The sequence below is a fragment of the Xyrauchen texanus genome, chromosome 11 (genome assembly GCF_025860055.1).
Source record: "Xyrauchen texanus isolate HMW12.3.18 chromosome 11, RBS_HiC_50CHRs, whole genome shotgun sequence".
Classification (NCBI taxonomy): Eukaryota; Metazoa; Chordata; class Actinopteri; order Cypriniformes; family Catostomidae; genus Xyrauchen; species Xyrauchen texanus.
The window spans coordinates 23,101,933-23,121,389 of NC_068286.1; the positions used below are offsets into that span (position 1 = coordinate 23,101,933).

The window sequence follows — 19,457 nt, forward strand, 5'->3', positions numbered from 1 at the left end:
TAATTAGCCTGATAAGGGACTGGGTGTGTATAATCATGACCCGGCCCCGCCCTCCGCCCTGTCATATTCCTCCCTCGTTTTCTCAGGCAGGGGAGCCCCCGGCATGACGTACACCCCCCCTCTTTCCCTGGGCGTTCTCTAAGCCCCGTCTGCCGGCAGGTCATCCCTATCTCCCTGGATGAGAGAGGGCCAAGGGGAGGGAAACAGAAATATAAAAAATGGGGGGGTACTTCCTGTAACAGTGTAGTACCCCCCAAAAAAACTGAAAAATTTAAACGAGAAAACACTTACTCGCCACATCTCCGATACGCCGCAGCTTGTTCCCCGGCCTCTCCTCCACCCTCTAATGGACGACAGCCACGCCTCTCAGGGCGGATCGGAGGCAGTCCTCCAGCCCCTGGTGGACGGAACGCCCCGCCGCATTCTCGGGGAACAGAAGGGGTCTCCCCCGCCCCTGGCAGCGGTTCTCCCGCTCCAGGCGGTCGGCAGCGAGCCCCTCCCTGCTCATGGTTAGCGGTCTCAGACCCCGCCGCGTTTCAGCGGCCAATAGGGGACTCCTCCGCCCCTGGCAGTGGCCCTGACCGCTCCAGGCGGTCAGTTAGAAGCCCCTTCTCCCCTTGCAGTCAGACTCAAAAGGTACAGGCACATTCTTATGGGAAGAATTGCAAAGAAAAAGCCACTTTTGAAACCGAAAAACAAAAAGAAAAGGTTAGAGTGGGCAAAGAAACACAGACATTGGATAACAAAGATTTGGAAAAGAGTGCCATGGATCTTAACCCCATTGAGCTTTTGTGGGATCAGCTAGACTGTAAGGTGCGTGAGAAGTGCCCGACAAGACAGCCACATCTATAGCAAGTGCTACAGGAAGCATGGGGGGAAATGTCACCTGAGCACCTGGACAAACTGACAGCAAGAATGCCAAGGATCTGCAAAGCAGTCATTGCGGCATGTGGAGGATATTTTGATGAGAACTCTTTGAAGTAGTTAAAGAAGTTCTGAATTTATTTTTCAAATTGTAATTTTCACGTTATTAAAGTCCTGACTATAAACTGTGATCAGTTGAATGCCACTTTGGTGAATAAAAGTACCCATTTTTTTCCATAAGAGCTAAATCTGTACATTATTCCAAACGTTTGGCTGCCAGTTTATTTCTGTCCTATTTACTTCACCCTAAACTGGGGTTTTTATTTTGACAATGCAAGTGCAGTCGTTTATTTCACCTTCACCAGGAGCTTTAATCAGCTTAGTTTGGTGCAAAAAGTGCAAATCTATGAAGGCATTTCAACGCCATTAATCCATGCGCGTTATTGACGCACGCACACGCGATAGATTAAAGCCATACGAGGAAAAAGGAAGAACTTGCGCGTTTTAAACCCTCGCACGCATTATTGACACTTGCATTTTTTTTTTATTGTCAAGGCAAAAGAATTACAGTTGTACATTTATAAATGGCATATACAAAAAGGCAATAATAATATAAGATAAATAAATAAATAAATATATATATATAATATATATATATATATATATATATATATATATATATATATATATATATATATATATATATATCCTAGTTCATGGCACATACAAAAATATTCTCATAATACCTTAAAAAATAAGAACATTTCTTATTCGTGAGCCATTTTAAAGATTTGACCAAGTACTCCACATCAACTAAGAACTCGGTGAGCCTGGGTAGCTTTTTAATATACCTCTGCTTGTGCAAATAAAATTTTGCTACAAGAATAAAACACTTGCGCACACGTATGACGTTAAAAGTTGGACAAAACAGCGCAAGCGCATAAACACAGCGCGCAAGTGAATTTCAACAGTGTGAGCCGTAAAATTTAAACCTGCAGAACTTGCAAATCACAAACTAGAGCACAAAAAATATGATTGTGCACACAAATTAACAAGTCCCACACACGCGCGAAGAACTGTACTCACGCGCGATTCCTTTTTTTCGCACGCACGAGTTCTTTTCTGCAAACGCGCGCGCAGATCTGTACACACGAGCAAGTTATTTTCTGCACACAACACAAGTCGGTTTTGACACTCAGGGGCGGGGCCCAAGCCTTTCTGTTAACAAATGCTATTGGCTGCTGACCAAATACTGTATTGATTGGCTGCATCTCTTCGACTCTCTCGTGATTGGCTGTTGTTAGACGAGAACAGACAGAAAGTATGGAGCTAAAAGAGTCTCAATAAAGATAAATGCACACACTACATTCACATATGCACACACATGATTCATACATGCACACACAGGATACACAAATGCGCACAAAATTCACAAATGCACGCACAAAATTTAAAAAGCACAGAAGATTCACAAATGCATAAAAAAATCATAAATGCACACAAAATTCATAAATACACACACAATTCAGAAATGCAAACAAAATTTACAAATGCACACAAGATTAAGAAATGCACAGGACAAGATTCAGAAATGTATTTCTGATGCACGCATAAATATATCTTGATTTACAAACTTTTTGCGGTCTGTGAACTTCACTGCATTTGTGTGTGAATTTTGAGACTCCCTGACTTGGCTCGACACACAAATGCCTTTTTTTAAACAAGGAATGATCTGGAACCAATCAGATATCTCCCTTGTTTTAGCCAATCACGAGAACGCACCCCACGTGGGGATTGAGCCAATCACATGAACGCGTTCACACAGCGCGTGCATGTGGTGCGGCGCGTTCACGGTCATTGTCACTCAGTTGAGACCTCAACATGGCTTCTGGCAACGACAGGAGAGCGGTAAGTATAACTTAACGTGTTTAGCTAGTTATAGCCCTGTTATGAGATGTTGTTTAATTGTTAATGTTAACCGGTTTATTTGTGCAACTATCAACTTAAGCTAGCGAGCTGAGCTAGCTGAACTACGCTAGCGCGTCTGCATGCTAATAGGGTCAGGCTAACGTTAGTATCTTTCCATAAAGTTGAAATTCTTGTGAATTAAGTGACTGTTTGACAGGGTCTGTCGCCCCAAGCCGAGGTAGCAGCTCGGGCTTTTGTGCAGTTATTGGCCCGGAGCTGTCCTCGGCTCCAAACGCACCGAGAGAGAGTACAGCAGCAGTCAGGGCTGGAGGCAGTGCTCCTCTGCCGGTTAGCGATGGTAGGGTGAGACAGGCTATGAGAAGGTGATCCATTTAACTTAGTATTTCTACATTTGCTAGTAAAGTATAAAGAGAGACCATAGTCCCTCATCTAACTATTCTTATTGCCCTCTGTTTGGTAGGGTTGGGAATCTGAACTCAAAAACTAATTTTATTTTGGGGGGTGTTCCATGCAGGTGCTGAACTTGTCCCAAACTTTATTTCAAATAGCTTAATTGGCATGAATGTTTAGGTGAAGAATGTTGCTAAAGCAGAAATTCACATACAAATTTACATTTGGTGCTTAAGAATAGATTAATCAGTCCTCCAAAGTTTTTGGTACATAGATAAAGCATTATGTATTGTTTATTAAGTGACACATGTTTACTTTACTGACAGTGAATAATATTATTCTGACACATTTAATATTGGTGTCTGGAACAGTAATGAATAGCGTTAGTGTATTTTATACTGTTATTGAGACATTATTTAAATTATTGAAATTATTTTAATTATTTATTATTTAAATTAAACGAAACACAAAAATATCTGTTTTCCCTACAAATCTTTTTGTCTTTCCCACATCAGTTCCCGAGTATGTTTAATACTGATCAGCCAAGAGGAAAACGACGATTCTCGACCCCTGCCCCTTGCATTGTGAAAATATTTATGTCCTTTCGGAACCCAGTCAGTTAACACCAAAGGGCTCAGAAGAGCTAGAACTTGCCCATGCTGGCCTTGGGAAGAGGATGTTAAGTATACCAGACCACTTGAAACACGATGAGGTGATCAGTATTAAACATACTCGGGAACTGCCTGATGTGGGAAAGACAAAAAGATTTGCACAATGCTTTATCTATGTACCAAAAACTTTGGAGGACTGATTAATCTTTTCTTAAGCACCAAATGTAAATTTGTATGTGAATTTCTGCTTTAGCAACATTCTTCACCTAAACATTCATGCCAATTAAGCTATTTGAAATAAAGTTTGGGACAAGTTCAGCACCTGCATGGAACACCCCCCAAAATAAAATTAGTTTTTGAGTTCAGATTCCCAACCCTACCAGACAGAGGGCAATAAGAATAGTTAGATGAGGGACTATGGTCTCTCTTTATACTTTACTAGCAAATGTAGAAATACTAAGTTAAATGGATCACCTTCTCATAGCCTGTCTCACCCTACCATCGCTAACCGGCAGAGGAGCACTGCCTCCAGCCCTGACTGCTGCTGTACTCTCTCTCGGTGCGTTTGGAGCCAAGGACAGCTCCCGGGCCAATAACTGCACAAAAGCCCGAGCTGCTACCTCGGCTTGGGGCGACAGACCCTGTCAAACAGTCACTTAATTCACAAGAATTTCAACTTTATGGAAAGATACTAACGTTAGCCTAGTTGCACAAATAAACCGGTTAACATTAACAATTAAACAACATCTCATAACAGGGCTATAACTAGCTAAACACGTTAAGTTATACTTACCGCTCCCCTGTCATTGCCAGAAGCCATGTTGAGGTCTCAACTGAGTGACAATGACCGTGAACGCGCCCGCACCACATGCACGCGCTGTGTGAACGTGTTCATGTGATTGGCTCAATCCCCCACGTGGGGTGCGTTCTCGTGATTGGCTAAAACAAGGGAGATATCTGATTGGTTCCAGATCATTTCTTGTTTAAAAAAAGGCATTTGTGTGTCGAGCCAAGTCAGGGGAGTCTCAAAATTCACACACAAATGCAGTGAAGTTCACAGACCGCAAAAAGTTTGTAAATCAAGATATATTTGTGCGTGCATCAGAAATACATTTCTGAATCTTGTCCTGTGCATTTCTTAATCTTGTGTGCATTTGTAAAATTTGTTTGCATTTCTGAATTGTGTGTGTATTTATGAATTTTGTGTGCATTTATGATTTTTTTTATGCATTTGTGAATCTTCTGTGCTTTTTAAATTTTGTGCGTGCATTTGTGAATTTTGTGCGCATTTGTGTATCCTGTGTGTGCATGTATGAATCCTGTGTGTGCATGTATGAATCATGTGTGTGCATATGTGAATGTAGTGTGTGCATTTATCTTTATTGAGACTCTTTTAGCTCCATAGAAAGCGGGAACTTTTTTTATTGGACAAGAAAAAAAAACATACAAAACTCTCTTAGTGGAGAAATAAGAAATATACATCAATTGGAACAATACAGTTATTGTCAGTGTAAATGAAAGAAAATACATACACAATACTGAACAACAAATAGCAAACAACAAGAGGGTATTGGTTTAAAAAATAATTTTTTAAATAAAAGCATCCTTTAGACGTAGCATACAAGTGGATATTTATCGAAACAACTGTCTGGATATATCACTACACATCTTTCTTGCAATTTTACAAGACTTTACTTATTTCAGTGAGGAAAATACAATGTATAATCATTCATAAACCATGAAAAAGAAGGCTTTGAATATTTCCACTTACTATAATGAATGATATTTACCCACGAGGACAATCATATAGGGATGAATATACATTATCCATAAAAGAGAATTTGTGATTTATGTCAAATATCGGGATGTCATCAATCTTAAATGACAGCCAATTATGTAAATCAGACCAGAAGCTTTTGGCTATAGGACATACAAAGAACAAGTGTTCCAGAGTCTCATCAGCTGCCTCACAAAATACACAGGGATATACTTCCAATTTAAACCTCTTTCTAAGAAAGTCAGCAACCGGATATATTTTATAAATAATTTTAAAGTGAGTCTCTTTGACTTCAGGGGAAATGGGCCATTTGATGAATTTAAAATGTGGTTTATCTATGGACAAGGCATTCATATTTGGAATTTGTACACACAATCCTCTATTATAATCCAAAAATATTTTGTTATATGAATACATTTGTTATAACATTTTCTGTAATGTAAATTACATTAATTAATTACTAGATTTGGTAAGGTTGGTGAAAGTCTTATTCTCACATACATCCGTGTGTTTTGGATTAACTGTAATATTGGTAACGGTATTGCTTTACATATTATTATATTCTCTAAAAGTGAGGTTAAGATTATACTTGAGCAAAAATGCAATATGTTCCAAAAAGTTACCATTATCATCTAATGTATCATTCACAAACACAATACCAGTCTCATACCAATCACTTTTAAACAATGATTTCATATGAATTGTAATGACCCTGTTATTCCATAGGGTGGATCCATGGGGAGAAAAGTTCTGGGTAATTATAATTTTACAGTATTGGAGAAGTTTTTTGTGGAAGTTTGATAATTTAATAGGAATCTTAGATACCTCAATCACATTTTAAAATAAATTCAGGCCCACCCATTTTATTAAATAGAAATCTAGAGATCTATCACATAGAGTAAGAATGATTTCAACCACACGTAAATGCCCCAAAAATGTATTCAAAGTCCAAGGCATTGATAGCACCCTTATCATTCTCTTTCACTAACTGTGATTTCCTAATATAATTGGTTTTATTTTAACAGAAGGATGGAACTGGAAAGCTTGGGAATCGGATGATCGCAGCCAGTAAAGAGATTATGATTTCTTTCTAAATTCCTCCTTAATTTCTTGTAGCTGTAAGATGTTTTGTGCGTTTATTTATTTATATATATATATATATATATATATATATATATATATATATATATATATATATATATATATATATAAATAAATGTGTGTTTGTGTGTGTGTGTGTTTTCTGTCTTTGATAATAACTGAAAATAGGTGGAAATATACACTCACCTAAAGGATTATTAGGAACACCTGTTCAATTTCTCATTAATGCCATTATCTAATCAACCAATCACATGGCAGTTGCTTCAATGCATTTAGGGGTGTGGTCCTGGTCAAGACAATCTCCTGAACTCCAAACTGAATGTCAGAATGGGAAAGAAAGGTGATTTAAGCAATTTTGAGGGTGGCATGGTTTTTGGTGCCAGACGGGCCGGTCTGAGTATTTCACAATCTGATCAGTTACTGGGATTTTCACACACAACCATTTCTAGGGTTTACAAAGAATGGTGTGAAAAGGGAAAAACATCCAGTATGCGGCAGTCCTGTGGGCGAAAATGCCTTGTTGATGCTAGAGGTCAGAGGAGAATGGGCCGACTGATTCAAGCTGATAGAAGAGCAACTTTGCCTGAAATAACCACTCATTACAACCGAGGTATGAAGCAAAGCATTTGTGAAGCCACAACACGCACAACCTTGAGGCGGATGGGCTACAACAGCAAAAGACCCCACCGGGTACCACTCATCTCCACTACAAATAAGAAAAAGAGGCTACAATTTGCAAGAGCTCACCAAAATTGGACAGTTGAAGACTGGAAAAATGTTGCCTGGTCTGATGAGTCTCGATTTCTGTTGAGACATTCAGATGGTAGAGTCAGAATTTGGCGTAAACAGAATGAGAACATGGATCCATCATGCCTTGTTACCACTGAGCAGGCTGGTGGTGGTAGTGTAATGGTGTGGGGGATGTTTTCTTGGCACACTTTAGGCCCCTTAGTGCCAATTGGGCATCGTTTAAATGCCACAGCCTACCTGAGCATTTTTTCTGACCATGTCCATCCCTTTATGGCCACCATGTACCCATCCTCTGATGGCTACTTCCAGCAGGATAATGCACCATGTCACAAAGCTCGAATCATTTCAAATTGGTTTCTTGAACATGACAATGAGTACTAAAATGGCCCCCAGTCACCAGATCTCAACCCAATAGAGCATCTTTGGGATGTGGTGGAACGGGAGCTTCGTGCCCTGGATGTGAATCCCACAAATCTCCATCAACTGCAAGATGCTATCCTATCAATATGGGCCAACATTTCTAAAGAATGCTTTCAGCACCTTGTTGAATCAATGCCACATAGAATTAAGGCAGTTCTGAAGGCGAAAGGGGGTCAAACACAGTATTAGTATGGTGTTCCTAATAATCCTTTAGGTGAGTGTAGAACGTAGCCAGGCGTTTTAGTGAACCTGTTTAGAGGTACCCTATCTATCCATATCTATCCATCTAACGTTAATGTTGAAGGGAACGTTAGTGTTTCACAAAATGGTAAGTGTAGATAGCTAGATGCCAGATAGTTCCCAGCTTGTTTGTTTGGTACAGCAAGGGCCATCCACTACTCATCAGCCTCTACATTAATTAATTATGTAGATGAAATGCAGGCTCGGAGAGGAAGCCATTCAGGCCCTAGGACCCTTGGGGCTGGGAAAGCAGAGCAGGTAGAGCAGAATAAGGCCAGGTTAGGAAATCAAGTGTACATAAAATATAATATTATTACGGGAATGTCTCTCTGAAATGTTTGATTCTGATTTGTCAGTTGCAACATTATATGACCGATAATGATCGTCGTCAGTAGCAAGGCTTTATAATGACTGCGCATCCGGCCCATCTTTCATGTCTCTTATCACACTTCAGATGGATGCACTCTTGTTTTATTCAAACTTGCCTCTTGTGTATGTGTATATATATAAATATATATATATATATATATATATATATATATATATATATATACACATACATACACACATACAAAACATCTTACAGCTACAAGAAATTGAGGAATTTACAAAGAAACCATAACCTCTTTACTGTCTGCATCATCCTTCCTACTTTTTGTCTGTTCTCGTCCAACAACAGCCAATCATGAGAGATTCGAAGAGATGCAGCCAATCAATACAGTATTTGGTCAGCAGCCAATAGCATTTGTTAACAGAAAGGATTGGGCCCCGCTCCGGAGTGTCAAAACCGACTTGTGTGCAGAAAATAACTCGCGCGTGTGTGGAACTTGTTAATTTGTGTGCACAATCATATTTTTTTGTGCTCCAGTTTGTGATTTCCTAGTTCTGCAGGTTTAAATTTTACGTGCGAGCTGTGTCATGGTGCTCACACTGTTGAAATTCACTTGCGCGCTGTGTTTATGCGCTTGCGCTGTTTTGACCAACTTTTAACGTCATAAAACGCGAGGACATGCCTGACAGCATGCGCAAGACAATCCCCCAAAGTCTCCTGCTCTATCTAATCTCATCTGCTGCTTTTGCTCGCTCAAACACTTTTATTTTTGACAGTCGTGGTGTGGTCTTTGCTCTTTTGATTGTAAACTAAAATGTCATTGGCTACTTACACTATACCGGAAGTCTGTTTTTTTTTTATTATGATGAGTTTTTTTTTTTATTCTTGTATGAACATCAATAGAAAGGCAGTCATACCTGAAAGATTTACAAACAAAGACTGAGATTATAATTCAATTTACACATCACATTCTCCACAACATACCAAACAATAAATTACAAAAAATAAGTAAAATAAACAAATAAAGTAGGGGAGTAGGAGATTTGTACATTACAAAACCAATCCTACATCAAAGAATACACATGTTTTGCTTTGGGACTTTTCATCCCACTCAAAGTCTCTAAATACATTGAAAATTCCTCTTTAAAAGCAAATAATCGAGGAGGAATTTAGAAAATTTACATTTGTGTATGTACAATTTCAACAAAAGCAATAAATTATTAATAACATACGATTTTTATCCTTATTTAATAAACCAAATAAAAAAAAATCCTATGAAATTATCAGTCTTGCACGTATTTTTGTTGCCCATTTCCGGAAGTCTGTTGAGATTGAATGCCTGTTATGAGAGGATTCATAACAAGCTCAACTTCACCAATGGATCTGCTGCATGGGAGTTTGAGCGAGCAAAAGCAGCAGATGAGATTAGATAGAGCGGGAGATTTGGGGGAATTATCTTGCGCAGGTCCTTTCTGCGTACGCAGGAGATGTCATGCGTGCAGCAATTAACTACTGTGCGCAAGTATCAATAATGCGCGCAAGGGTGTAAAGCGCGATTAATGGCGTTGAAATGGCTTCATACAAATCAATCCCAGAACAACAGCAAAGGATCTTGTGAAAATGCTGGAGGAAACAGGTAGACAAGTATTTAGATCCACAGTAAAACAAGTTCTATATCGACATAACCCTTGCTGCTCAGCAAGGAAGAAGCCAATGGTCCAATTTTACTTTTTGGAGAAATATCCTCTGCTCTAATTAAACAAAAATGTAACTCTTTGGCTATAATGATCATCATTAAATTTGGAGTTATTAAAAAAAGAGTGAGGCTTGCAAGCTGAAGAACACCATACTAACAGTGAAGCATGGGGGTGGCAGCATTATGTTGTGGGGGTGCTTTGCTGCAGGAGGGACTGATGCACTTCACAAAATAGATGGCATCGTGACGAAGGAAAATTATGTGGATATATTGAAGCAACATCTCAAGAAATCAGCCAGGAAGTTAAACCTTGGTAAAAAAATGGGTCTTCCAAACGAACAATGACCCCAAGCATACCTCCAAATTTGTGGAAAAATGGCTAAAGCACAACAAAGTCAAGGTATTGGAGTGGCCATCACAAAGCCCTGACCAGAATACTGCGGTCAAGCCAGCCGCCAATTCGAAATGAGCGGTCAAACTAGCCGCACCTATATTTCGTGGTGTGCGTATACACTGGTTATTGCGGTATGCCCGTCAGAACTAAAACAGGTTAAATTCCTGCGAAGGCAATTTCACATGTATTCATTTATTCTGTCTGTCTGTCAGAAAGAAAGACAGAACGAAAGAAAGATTTTAGCACACCTCACAACCTGTCACTGCATGATATATTGAATTCCAAAATAAGAACCCCCCCCCCAAAACTCATATTACCTTTTTTGTCCATACATTCAGAAAATCATAAAAATAAAAGTCCTAGCTTCCACAGACCAATTTCACCTCAGATGGAGAGGACAACTTCTCAAGGTGTGAACTACAATGTTTCAGGACATTCTGATGTTGTATTCCAAAATAAGAGCCCCCCCCCCAAAACTCATATATTACCTTTTTTGTCCATACATTCAGAAAATCATAAAAGTCCTAGCTTCCACAGACCAATTTCACCTCAGGTGGGGAGGACACCTTCTCAAGGTGTGAACTACAATGTTTCAGGACATTCTGATGTTGTCTTCCAAAATAAGAGCCCCCAAAACTCTAATATTAGATGTTTTGTGTACACATTCAGAAAATCATAAAAATAAAAGTCCTAGCTTCCACAGACCAATTTCACCTCAGGTGGGGAGGACACCTTCTCAAGGTGTCAACTACAATGTTTCAGGACATTCTGATGTTGTATTCCAAAATAAGAGCCCCCCCAAAACTCATACATTACCTTTTTTGTCCATACATTCAGAAAATCATAAAAATAAAAGTCCTAGCTTCCACAGACCAATTTCACCTCAGATGGGGAGGACTCCTTCTCAAGGTGTCAACTACAATGTTTCAGGACATTCTGATGTTGAATTCCAAAATAAGAGCCCCCCAAACTCGAATATTAGATGTTTTGTTTACACTTTCAGAAAATCATAAAAATAAAAGTCCTAGCTTCCACAGACCAATTTCACCTCAGATGGGGAGGACACCTTCTCAAGGTGTGAACTACAATGTTTCAGGACATTCTGATGTTGTCTTCCAAAATAAGAGCCCCCAAAACTCGAATATTAGATGTTCCCCTTCTGTCGCTCTCTCCACGTTGTGTCAGAGAAGCGACACTAGGGGTCTCTCTTGAGCGCCGATATCCACCTCTGATCTATAAAAAAAGGCCAATGAGAGTTGGCAGCCAGTATTTGCATGTCCCGCCCCCAGACATACGGGTATTTAAGCAGCGCAAATACGGGAGTTCATTCAGAAAATTTCTTCAGAGCCGATGGTCGTGTCTGCAATTGCTGCGTGTTACACACCGAGTTCCTGTCATTCCTCTGCTGCATGCTGTTGGATTCTACGGCGCACAACAGCGGCTTTCTCCTGTTTGCACAGCTGTGCATTTCCTGCCCCTGAGCGCTTCGACAGTGCAGATTATAAAGAACTCTCACGAGTCCTTTTCTTTCATAAAAGAGTGATTTTATTTTAAAAGAGTAATTTCCTCTAAAAGAGCAATACACAGCGGTATTGAACGTCCTTTTAAGGACGCGTCTTTATAAAGATGCCTTTCCGCACCTGTGTTGTTCCTGGATGCGGTAGAGTACTCTCCGCTTCCGACAGCCACAGGTGTTGTCTCGTGTGTCTGGATAGCGATCACACCGAGGCTGCGTTTGTGGATGGTTCATGTTCTCACTGCGAGAACATGACCATGACAACGTTGCGGTCGCCACTCCAGCCGCCCCCCCGCGTCGCTCCTTCTTCCCACGGGATTGAGGACGATGCGGCTGGCGATGGAGGCGATTCGGGGATGGTAGCGGGTGCAGCTTCACCGGGTACACCCCCTCGGACCACCCGCGCCCCGGTACGCTCATTGACTCCCGTCCCCACTCGAGGCGGTGGCGACTCGCCTCACAGCCAGTCTGCCTACCCTCTTGCGATGGAAGCAGACGAGTTCGCCGCGGAATCGTGGCCTGGAATTCAGGCCTGCATGCCCAGGAAGAAGCCGACGCACAGATGTCCGATATGCTTTCCCAGGCAGCCAACAGCGTGGGCTTGGATTGGAACCCTCCATCCTCCCCACAGCCATCACGGCTGGACGACTGGTTCCTGGGTGCTGGGCGCCGTTCACAGCCTCGCCCCCCCCCCCGGTCCCGTTCTTTCAGGAGGTGCATGATGAGCTGACGTCTTCGTGGAGAGCACCCCTCTCCACTCGTCGCACCGCCACCCTCGACGGCGGAACGCGCCACGGGTACACGGCGATTCCCCAGGTGGATAGGGCTGTTGCGCTCCATCTATGCCTCGGAAGCCCTACCACCTGGCGGGGCCGCCCTGTACTCCCTTCCTGGACCTGTAGAGCAACATCCTTGCTGACCGCGAAGGCCTACAGCGCCACCGGACGTGCCGCCTCCGCCCTGCATTCCATGGCTCTCCTGCAGGTCCACAAAGCCAAGGCACTGCAAAACATGCATGGGGGGTGGCCCTGATCCCGACGCGCTGCAGGAACTGCGCTCAGTGACCGACCTCGCCCTGAGAGCGACGAAGGTCACAGCACAGGCGCTCGGGCAGGCGATGGCGACGCTGGTGGTCCAGGAACGTCAGCAATGGCTGAACATGGTCGAGACGCGTGAAGCTGACAAGATTCGCTTTCTCAACGCCCCTGTCTCCCAGTTTGGCCTCTTCGGCGACACCGTCGAGGACTTCGCCCAGCAGTTCTCCATGGTGAAGCAGCAGACGGAGGCCATTTCCCACATCATGCCTCGCCACAAGCCTGCCGCCACGGCCCATGCCCCGTCTGCTCGCCGAGGGCGTCCTCCCGCGGCCAGAAGACCTTCTGCTCTGCCTCAACCCGTGCCCAGCTCTCAGCCCCGGCGTCGAGCAAACCGCGGGAAGCGTATGCCCCACGTACGTCTCACGGACCCCCTCGAGGACCCGGAAGGCTCCCAGGCGCTCCTGAGACAACGTACCCAGAGTTCAAGAAGTTAGCTCCAGAGGTGGTAAGACCGCTCCGTCCCCCGGTGGAGGGCCGGGAGGAGAATCTTGTGTTTTTTCATTTGCCGCACCCCTCAACAGGGGCTGCGGTACCCAAATTCTCAATAAAAGAGCTATTTCCTTTGTCTCTGGGTCATGTGGCCCACAAATGCCGTTCTCACGTCACTCTACTTTCAGGCCTCAACCATCACGGCTCCCTGTACGAGGTGTCCCCGCCCTCAGCCCCACGACTGTTCCCCTGGCCGGCCGGTTCAGACGAGTCCAGAGGACGCCAGCATCAGACCTCCTCCTCAGTCATGAACCCCGCCCCCCGCCGGGTGCGCGGAGCAAGGTAAGTGCTTTGAGTTTATTCTCAGCACCAGAGCCTCGGGATGCTACGTTGCTTCCCGACGGCGTGTTACCTCTTCCGCTGCGAAGCCCCGCCGGGTACGTACAAAATACTCGTCCCCTTGGTGCCCCTAGCACGGAGCTTAGAGGCGTGGCTTTCACTGCCCAACCCGTCGCGCTGGCTGCACCGGACCATTCGACTCGGTTACGCAATTCAGTTTGTCAGGTCTCCGCCCCCCTTCGTGGGCGTTCATTTTTCCGCAGTGCACGACAAACATGCTCAGTCCCTGCGTAAAGAAATCGCCTCCCTTTTAATCAAGGACGCGATAGAGCCTGTCCCTCCAACCGAAACGAAAAAGGGTTTCTACAGCTCTTACTTCGTTGTACCCAAGAAAGGCGGCGGCTTACGACCGATCTTGGACCTGCGAGTTTTCAATCGGACCTTGTCCAAACTCCCGTTCACAATGCTCACCCAGAAACAAATTCTATCTGGCGTCCGGCATCTAAATTGGTTCGCAGCGGTAGACCTGAAGGATGCGTACTTCCACGTCTAGATTCTCCCTCGACATCGACCCTTCCTGCGGTTCGCGTTCGACGGCCAGGCGTATCAGTACAAAGTCCTCCCCTTCGGCCTGTCTCTGTCCCCTCGTGTCTTCACGAAAGTCGCAGAGGCGGCTCTTGCCCTGCTCCGAGGAGCTGGCATACACATACACAATTACCTCGACGACTGGCTCATTCTGGCCCCCTCGCGAGAGTTACTATGCGTGCACAGAGAACAGGTGCTCAAGCACCTCAGCCGTTTGGGGTTTCAGGTCAACTGGGAGAAGAGCAAGCTCACCCCGGTCCAGAGCATCTTTTTTCTCGGTTTGGAGTAAGACTCAGTCTCAATGACAGCACATCTCTCCAACGAGCGTGCTCAGTCAGTGCTGAAATGCCTCGCTTCCTTCAAGCCAGGCGCCGTGGTCCCTCTAAAACGTTTCCAACAGCTCCTGGGGCATATGGCATCCTCCGCGGCGGCCACGCCGCTGGGGTTGATGCATATGAGACCACTTCAGCACTGGCTACAGACTCGAGTCCCGAGATGAGCATGGCGCCGTGGCACGCACAACGTGAAAGTTACCACTGCCTGCCGCCAAGCCTTCAAACCCTGGACAGACCTCTGCTTCAAACCCTGGACAGACCTCTGCTTTCGGGCAGGAGTACCCTTGCAGCAGGTGTCCCGACGCGTTCTGGTTACAACCGACGCCTCCAAACTGGGTTGGGGCGCCGTGCGCAACGGGCGCGCAGCCGCAGGCCGGTGGAACCGAGGCCCGCTGCGCTGGCACATCAACTGCCTAGAGCTGCTGGCTGTTTTTCTTGCCCTGAAGAGGTTTCTCCCGTTAATTCGGGGCAAGCACGTCCTAGTCAGGACAGACAACACCACGGTGGTAGCCTACATAAACCGCAAAGGCGGAGTACGCTCCCTCCACATGTCACAGCTTGCCCGAGTGGATGCTCCACCCCCAGTCGGTTCAGTTGATTTGGGACAGGTTCGGCAAGGCCCAGGTAGACCTGTTTGCCTCCCAGGAAACCTCCCACTGCCCACTCTGGTATGCCCTGACAGAGGCTTGACACCTTGAGAAGGTGTCCTCTCCATCTGAGGTGAAATTGGTCTGTGGAAGCTAGGACTTTTATTTTTATGATTTTCTGAATGTGTAAACAAAACATCTAATATTCGATTTTTGGGGGGCTCTTATATTGGAAGACAACATCAGAATGTCCTGAAACATTGTAGTTGACACCTTGAGAAGGTGTCCTCTCCATCTGAGGTGAAATTGGTCTGTGGAAGCTAGGACTTTTATTTTTATGATTTTATGAATGTATGGACAAAAAAGGTAATATATGAGTTTTGGGGGGGTTCTTATTTTGGAATTCAATATATCATGCAGTGACAGGTTGTGTGGTGTGCTAAAATCTTTCTTTCGTTCTGTCTTTCTTTCTGACAGACAGACAGAATAAATGAATGCATGTGAAATTGCCTTCGCAGGAATTTTACCTGTTTTAGTTCTGACGGTCATACCGCAATAACCAGTGTATACGCGCACCACGAAATATAGGTGCGGCTAGTTTGACCGCTCATTTCGAAGTGGCGGCTGGCTTGACCGCAGTACCAGACTGGTGGGTACAACTGAAAAAGTGTGTGCAAGCAAAGAGTTAGGACTCAGTTAAACCCATTTTGTCTGGAAGAATGGGCAAAAATTCCAGAAACGTATCATGAGAAGCTTGTGGAAGGCTACCCAAAACATTTGACCCATGTTTAAACAATTTAAAGGCAATGCTACCAAATACTAACAAAGTGTATGTAAACTTCTGACCCACTTGGAATGTGATGAAAGAAATAAAAGCTGAAATAAATAATTATCTCAAATGTTATTCTGACATTTCTCATTCTGAAAAAAATTATCCTAACTGACCTAAGACAGGGAAAGTTTTCTATGATTAAATGTCAGGAATTGCGAAAACCTGAGTTTACAGGTGAAACTCGAAAAATTTGAATATCGTGCAAAAGTTCATTAATTTCAGTAATTCAACTTAAAAGGTGAAACTAATAAATTATATAGACTCATTTCAAGCAAAGTAAGATATTTCAAGCCTTTATTTGATATAATTTTGATGATTATGGCTTACAGCTTATGAAAACCCCAAATTCAGAATCTCAGAAAATTAGAATATTGTGAAAAGGTTCAGTATTGTAGGCTCAAAGTGTCACACTCTAATCAGCTAAACACCTGCAAAGGGTTCCTGAGCCTTTAAATGGTCTCTCAGTCTGGTTCAGTTGAATTCACAATCATGGGGAAGACTGCTGACCTGACAGTTGTGCAGAAAACCATCATTGACACCCTCCACAAAGAGGGAAAGCCTCAAATGGTAATTGCAAAAGAAGTTGAATGTTCTCAAAGTGCTGTATCAAAGCACATTAATAGAAAGTTAAGTGGAAGGGAAAAGTGTGGAAGAAAAAGGTGCACAAGCAGCAGGGATGACCGTAGCCTGGAGAGGATTGTCAGGAAAAGGCCATTCAAATGTGTGAGGGAGCTTCACAAGGAGTGGACTGAGGCTGGAGTTACTGCATCAAGAGCCACCACACACAGATGGGTCCTGGACATGGGCTTCAAATGTCAAACGTCTTACCTGGGCTAAAGAAAAAAAGAACTGGTATGTTGCTCAGTGGTCCAAAGTCCTCTTTTCTGATGAAAGCAAATTTTGCATCTCATTTGGAAACCAAGGTCCCAGAGTCTGGAGGAAGAATGGAGAGGCACACAATCCAAGATGCTTGAAGTCCAGTGTGAAGTTTCCACAGTCTGTGTTGGTTTGGGGAGCCATGTCATCGGCTGGTGTTGGTCTACTGTGCTTTATTAAGTCCAGAGTCAACGCAGCCCTCTACCGGGACATTTTAGAGCACTTCATGCTTCCTTCAGCAGACAAGCTTTATGGAGATGCTGACTTCATTTTCCAGCAGGACTTGGCACCTGCACACAGTGCCAAAAGTACCAAAACCTGGTTCAATGACCATGGTATTACTGTGCTTGATTGGCCAGCAAACTCGCCTGACCTGGACCCCATAGAGAATCTATGGGGCATTGCCAAGAGAAAGATGAGAGACATGAGACCAAACAATGCAGAAGAGCTGAAGGCCGCTATTGAAGCATCTTGGTCTTCCATAACATCTCAGCAGTGCCACAGGCTGATAGCATCCATGCCACGCCGCATTGATGCCGTAATTAATGCAAAAGGGGCGCAAACCAAGTACTGAGTACATATGCATGATTATACTTTTCAGAGGGCCGACATTTCTGTATTTAAAATCCTTTTTTTTATTATTGATTTCATGTAATATTCTAATTTTCTGAGATTCTGAATTTGGGGTTTTCATAAGCTGTAAGCCATAATCATCAAAATTATATCAAATAAAGGCTTGAAATATCTTACTTTGCTTGTAATGAGTCTATATAATATATTAGTTTCACCTTTTAAGTTGAATTACTGAAATTAATGAACTTTTGCACGATATTCTAATTTTTCGAGTTTCACCTGTATATGTATTTGGCTATGGTGTATGTAAACTTAAAAGTTAAACTGTATTTCGTGTATATTCGATATATCGCCCAGTCCTACACAGTATGTAACCTAACTGATTGTATAAATTAATACAGTAGATTGCATAATAGTATAAATGTCAAGATGCAGTGCTATATCTTGCAAAGGATGCATGATCACAAGCCTTTGTAGACAACAATATAGTATAGATCATTATAAAGATACAGTATAGGGGTTCGTTGACAGGTGTGCGCAGGTATGCAGTGCAGAAATATCTAAACTTTCTTAACAAAGTTAATAAAGTTCCATACACTCACCTCGCAGGCTCTCTCCATCTTTTCAACCAGTTACAGCAGTTCGCCATCAGGTTGAACATCTCACTCAAAGTTTGAATCGAGAATTATATCATGACAGCCGATTTGTCCTATTAGTACGTTGACTGTCCGTTTTCTTAGAAAAACTTTAACTGCTAGCAAACATCTATCTGCTTGCTTGAACAACTTGTAAAGATTTGAATGCAGGCATTTTATTTGGTACAACTAGAAGGAAATGAGAGCTAATCTAGAGATTGTCATTTACCACCAATTGTCGCATTATCGAACTGTCACTTCTTAAAACGCTGCAATGAAGTGGGATTTAATCGGCTCAGTAACACCTCATCTCTCAAGTAACTGGTTAGCCAAATGGAAGCTGTAATACGTGTAATACAAATAAACACCTATCAAAACAGACTGAACAAATAATTTTCAACAACAGTGAAACAATTATAGCTTGTCATTTGAACTAATTTTAACCTCGCTCCCAAGGCCAATCAAAGCAGCCTCACTAAGCCTGACTGGTTAACGAGTTAGCCGCTGCATACGATAGATGAACACTATTACATAGCATATTATATAATCAAAGCGAGAGTTTGATAGAATATTAGCAATGCTGTACAGTTATAAACCTCCTTTAACGGGATGTATTACTGTTTTTAATCATTTGAAAATGCCGTTTTGCTAACGGTTAGCTCGGAGCGGTCCGCTTTGTTTACCCAGCTGAATCTGGCTGCTATGGCTGCAGATATGATTGCGTCGAAGGTTGTGGTTGCGGTTGCCAGGTGTTTGCACTCACGACTCAAGAAATAACCTTTATTTTTACAATTGTGGCATATATTTGGAGTCTGAGATCTTGATTGAAACAGTTTACACTTGTCAATGAGCAACAAATATCGGAAGTCTATTCAAAGTGAACAGGAAAAAAAATCAGTGCAAAACCTGCTCCGTAATCTGGCAACACTGCAAAAAGTGTATTAACAGCGCCTCCAATGGACGGAGTCGTAAATTAAATTACAGCTAAATACTACAATGAGGGGTGGGGGTGTCATACACCGCGACGGCACAGTTCAATTTGTAAAATCAAGTAATATCTGCATTTTTACAAGGCTAATTTGCAATATAGAATACAAGCAAGCAGGACGTCTTACAATACACTAATGCACTCCACTTTCAAATATATTGT

At 43.0% G+C, this 19,457-nt stretch overlaps 1 protein-coding gene across 2 annotated transcripts in view; it reads right to left on the minus strand.

Annotated features, from left to right (window-relative positions):
• Nucleotides 1–19,101, minus strand: part of LOC127651622 (ADP-ribosylation factor-like protein 13B) — a 44,802-nt gene extending 25,701 nt beyond the window's left edge. Inside the window, exon 1 of one of the 2 annotated variants that reach the window (XM_052137548.1) lies at nt 18,275–19,099. In XM_052137548.1, coding sequence (XP_051993508.1) covers nt 18,275–18,333 — 59 coding nt within the window. In that variant the 5' untranslated portion in view covers nt 18,334–19,099. Of the gene's footprint in view, nt 1–18,274 lie in introns of both variants that reach the window. The other variant, XM_052137546.1, reaches the window with a different exon arrangement.
• Nucleotides 19,102–19,457: the final 356 nt, after the last annotated feature.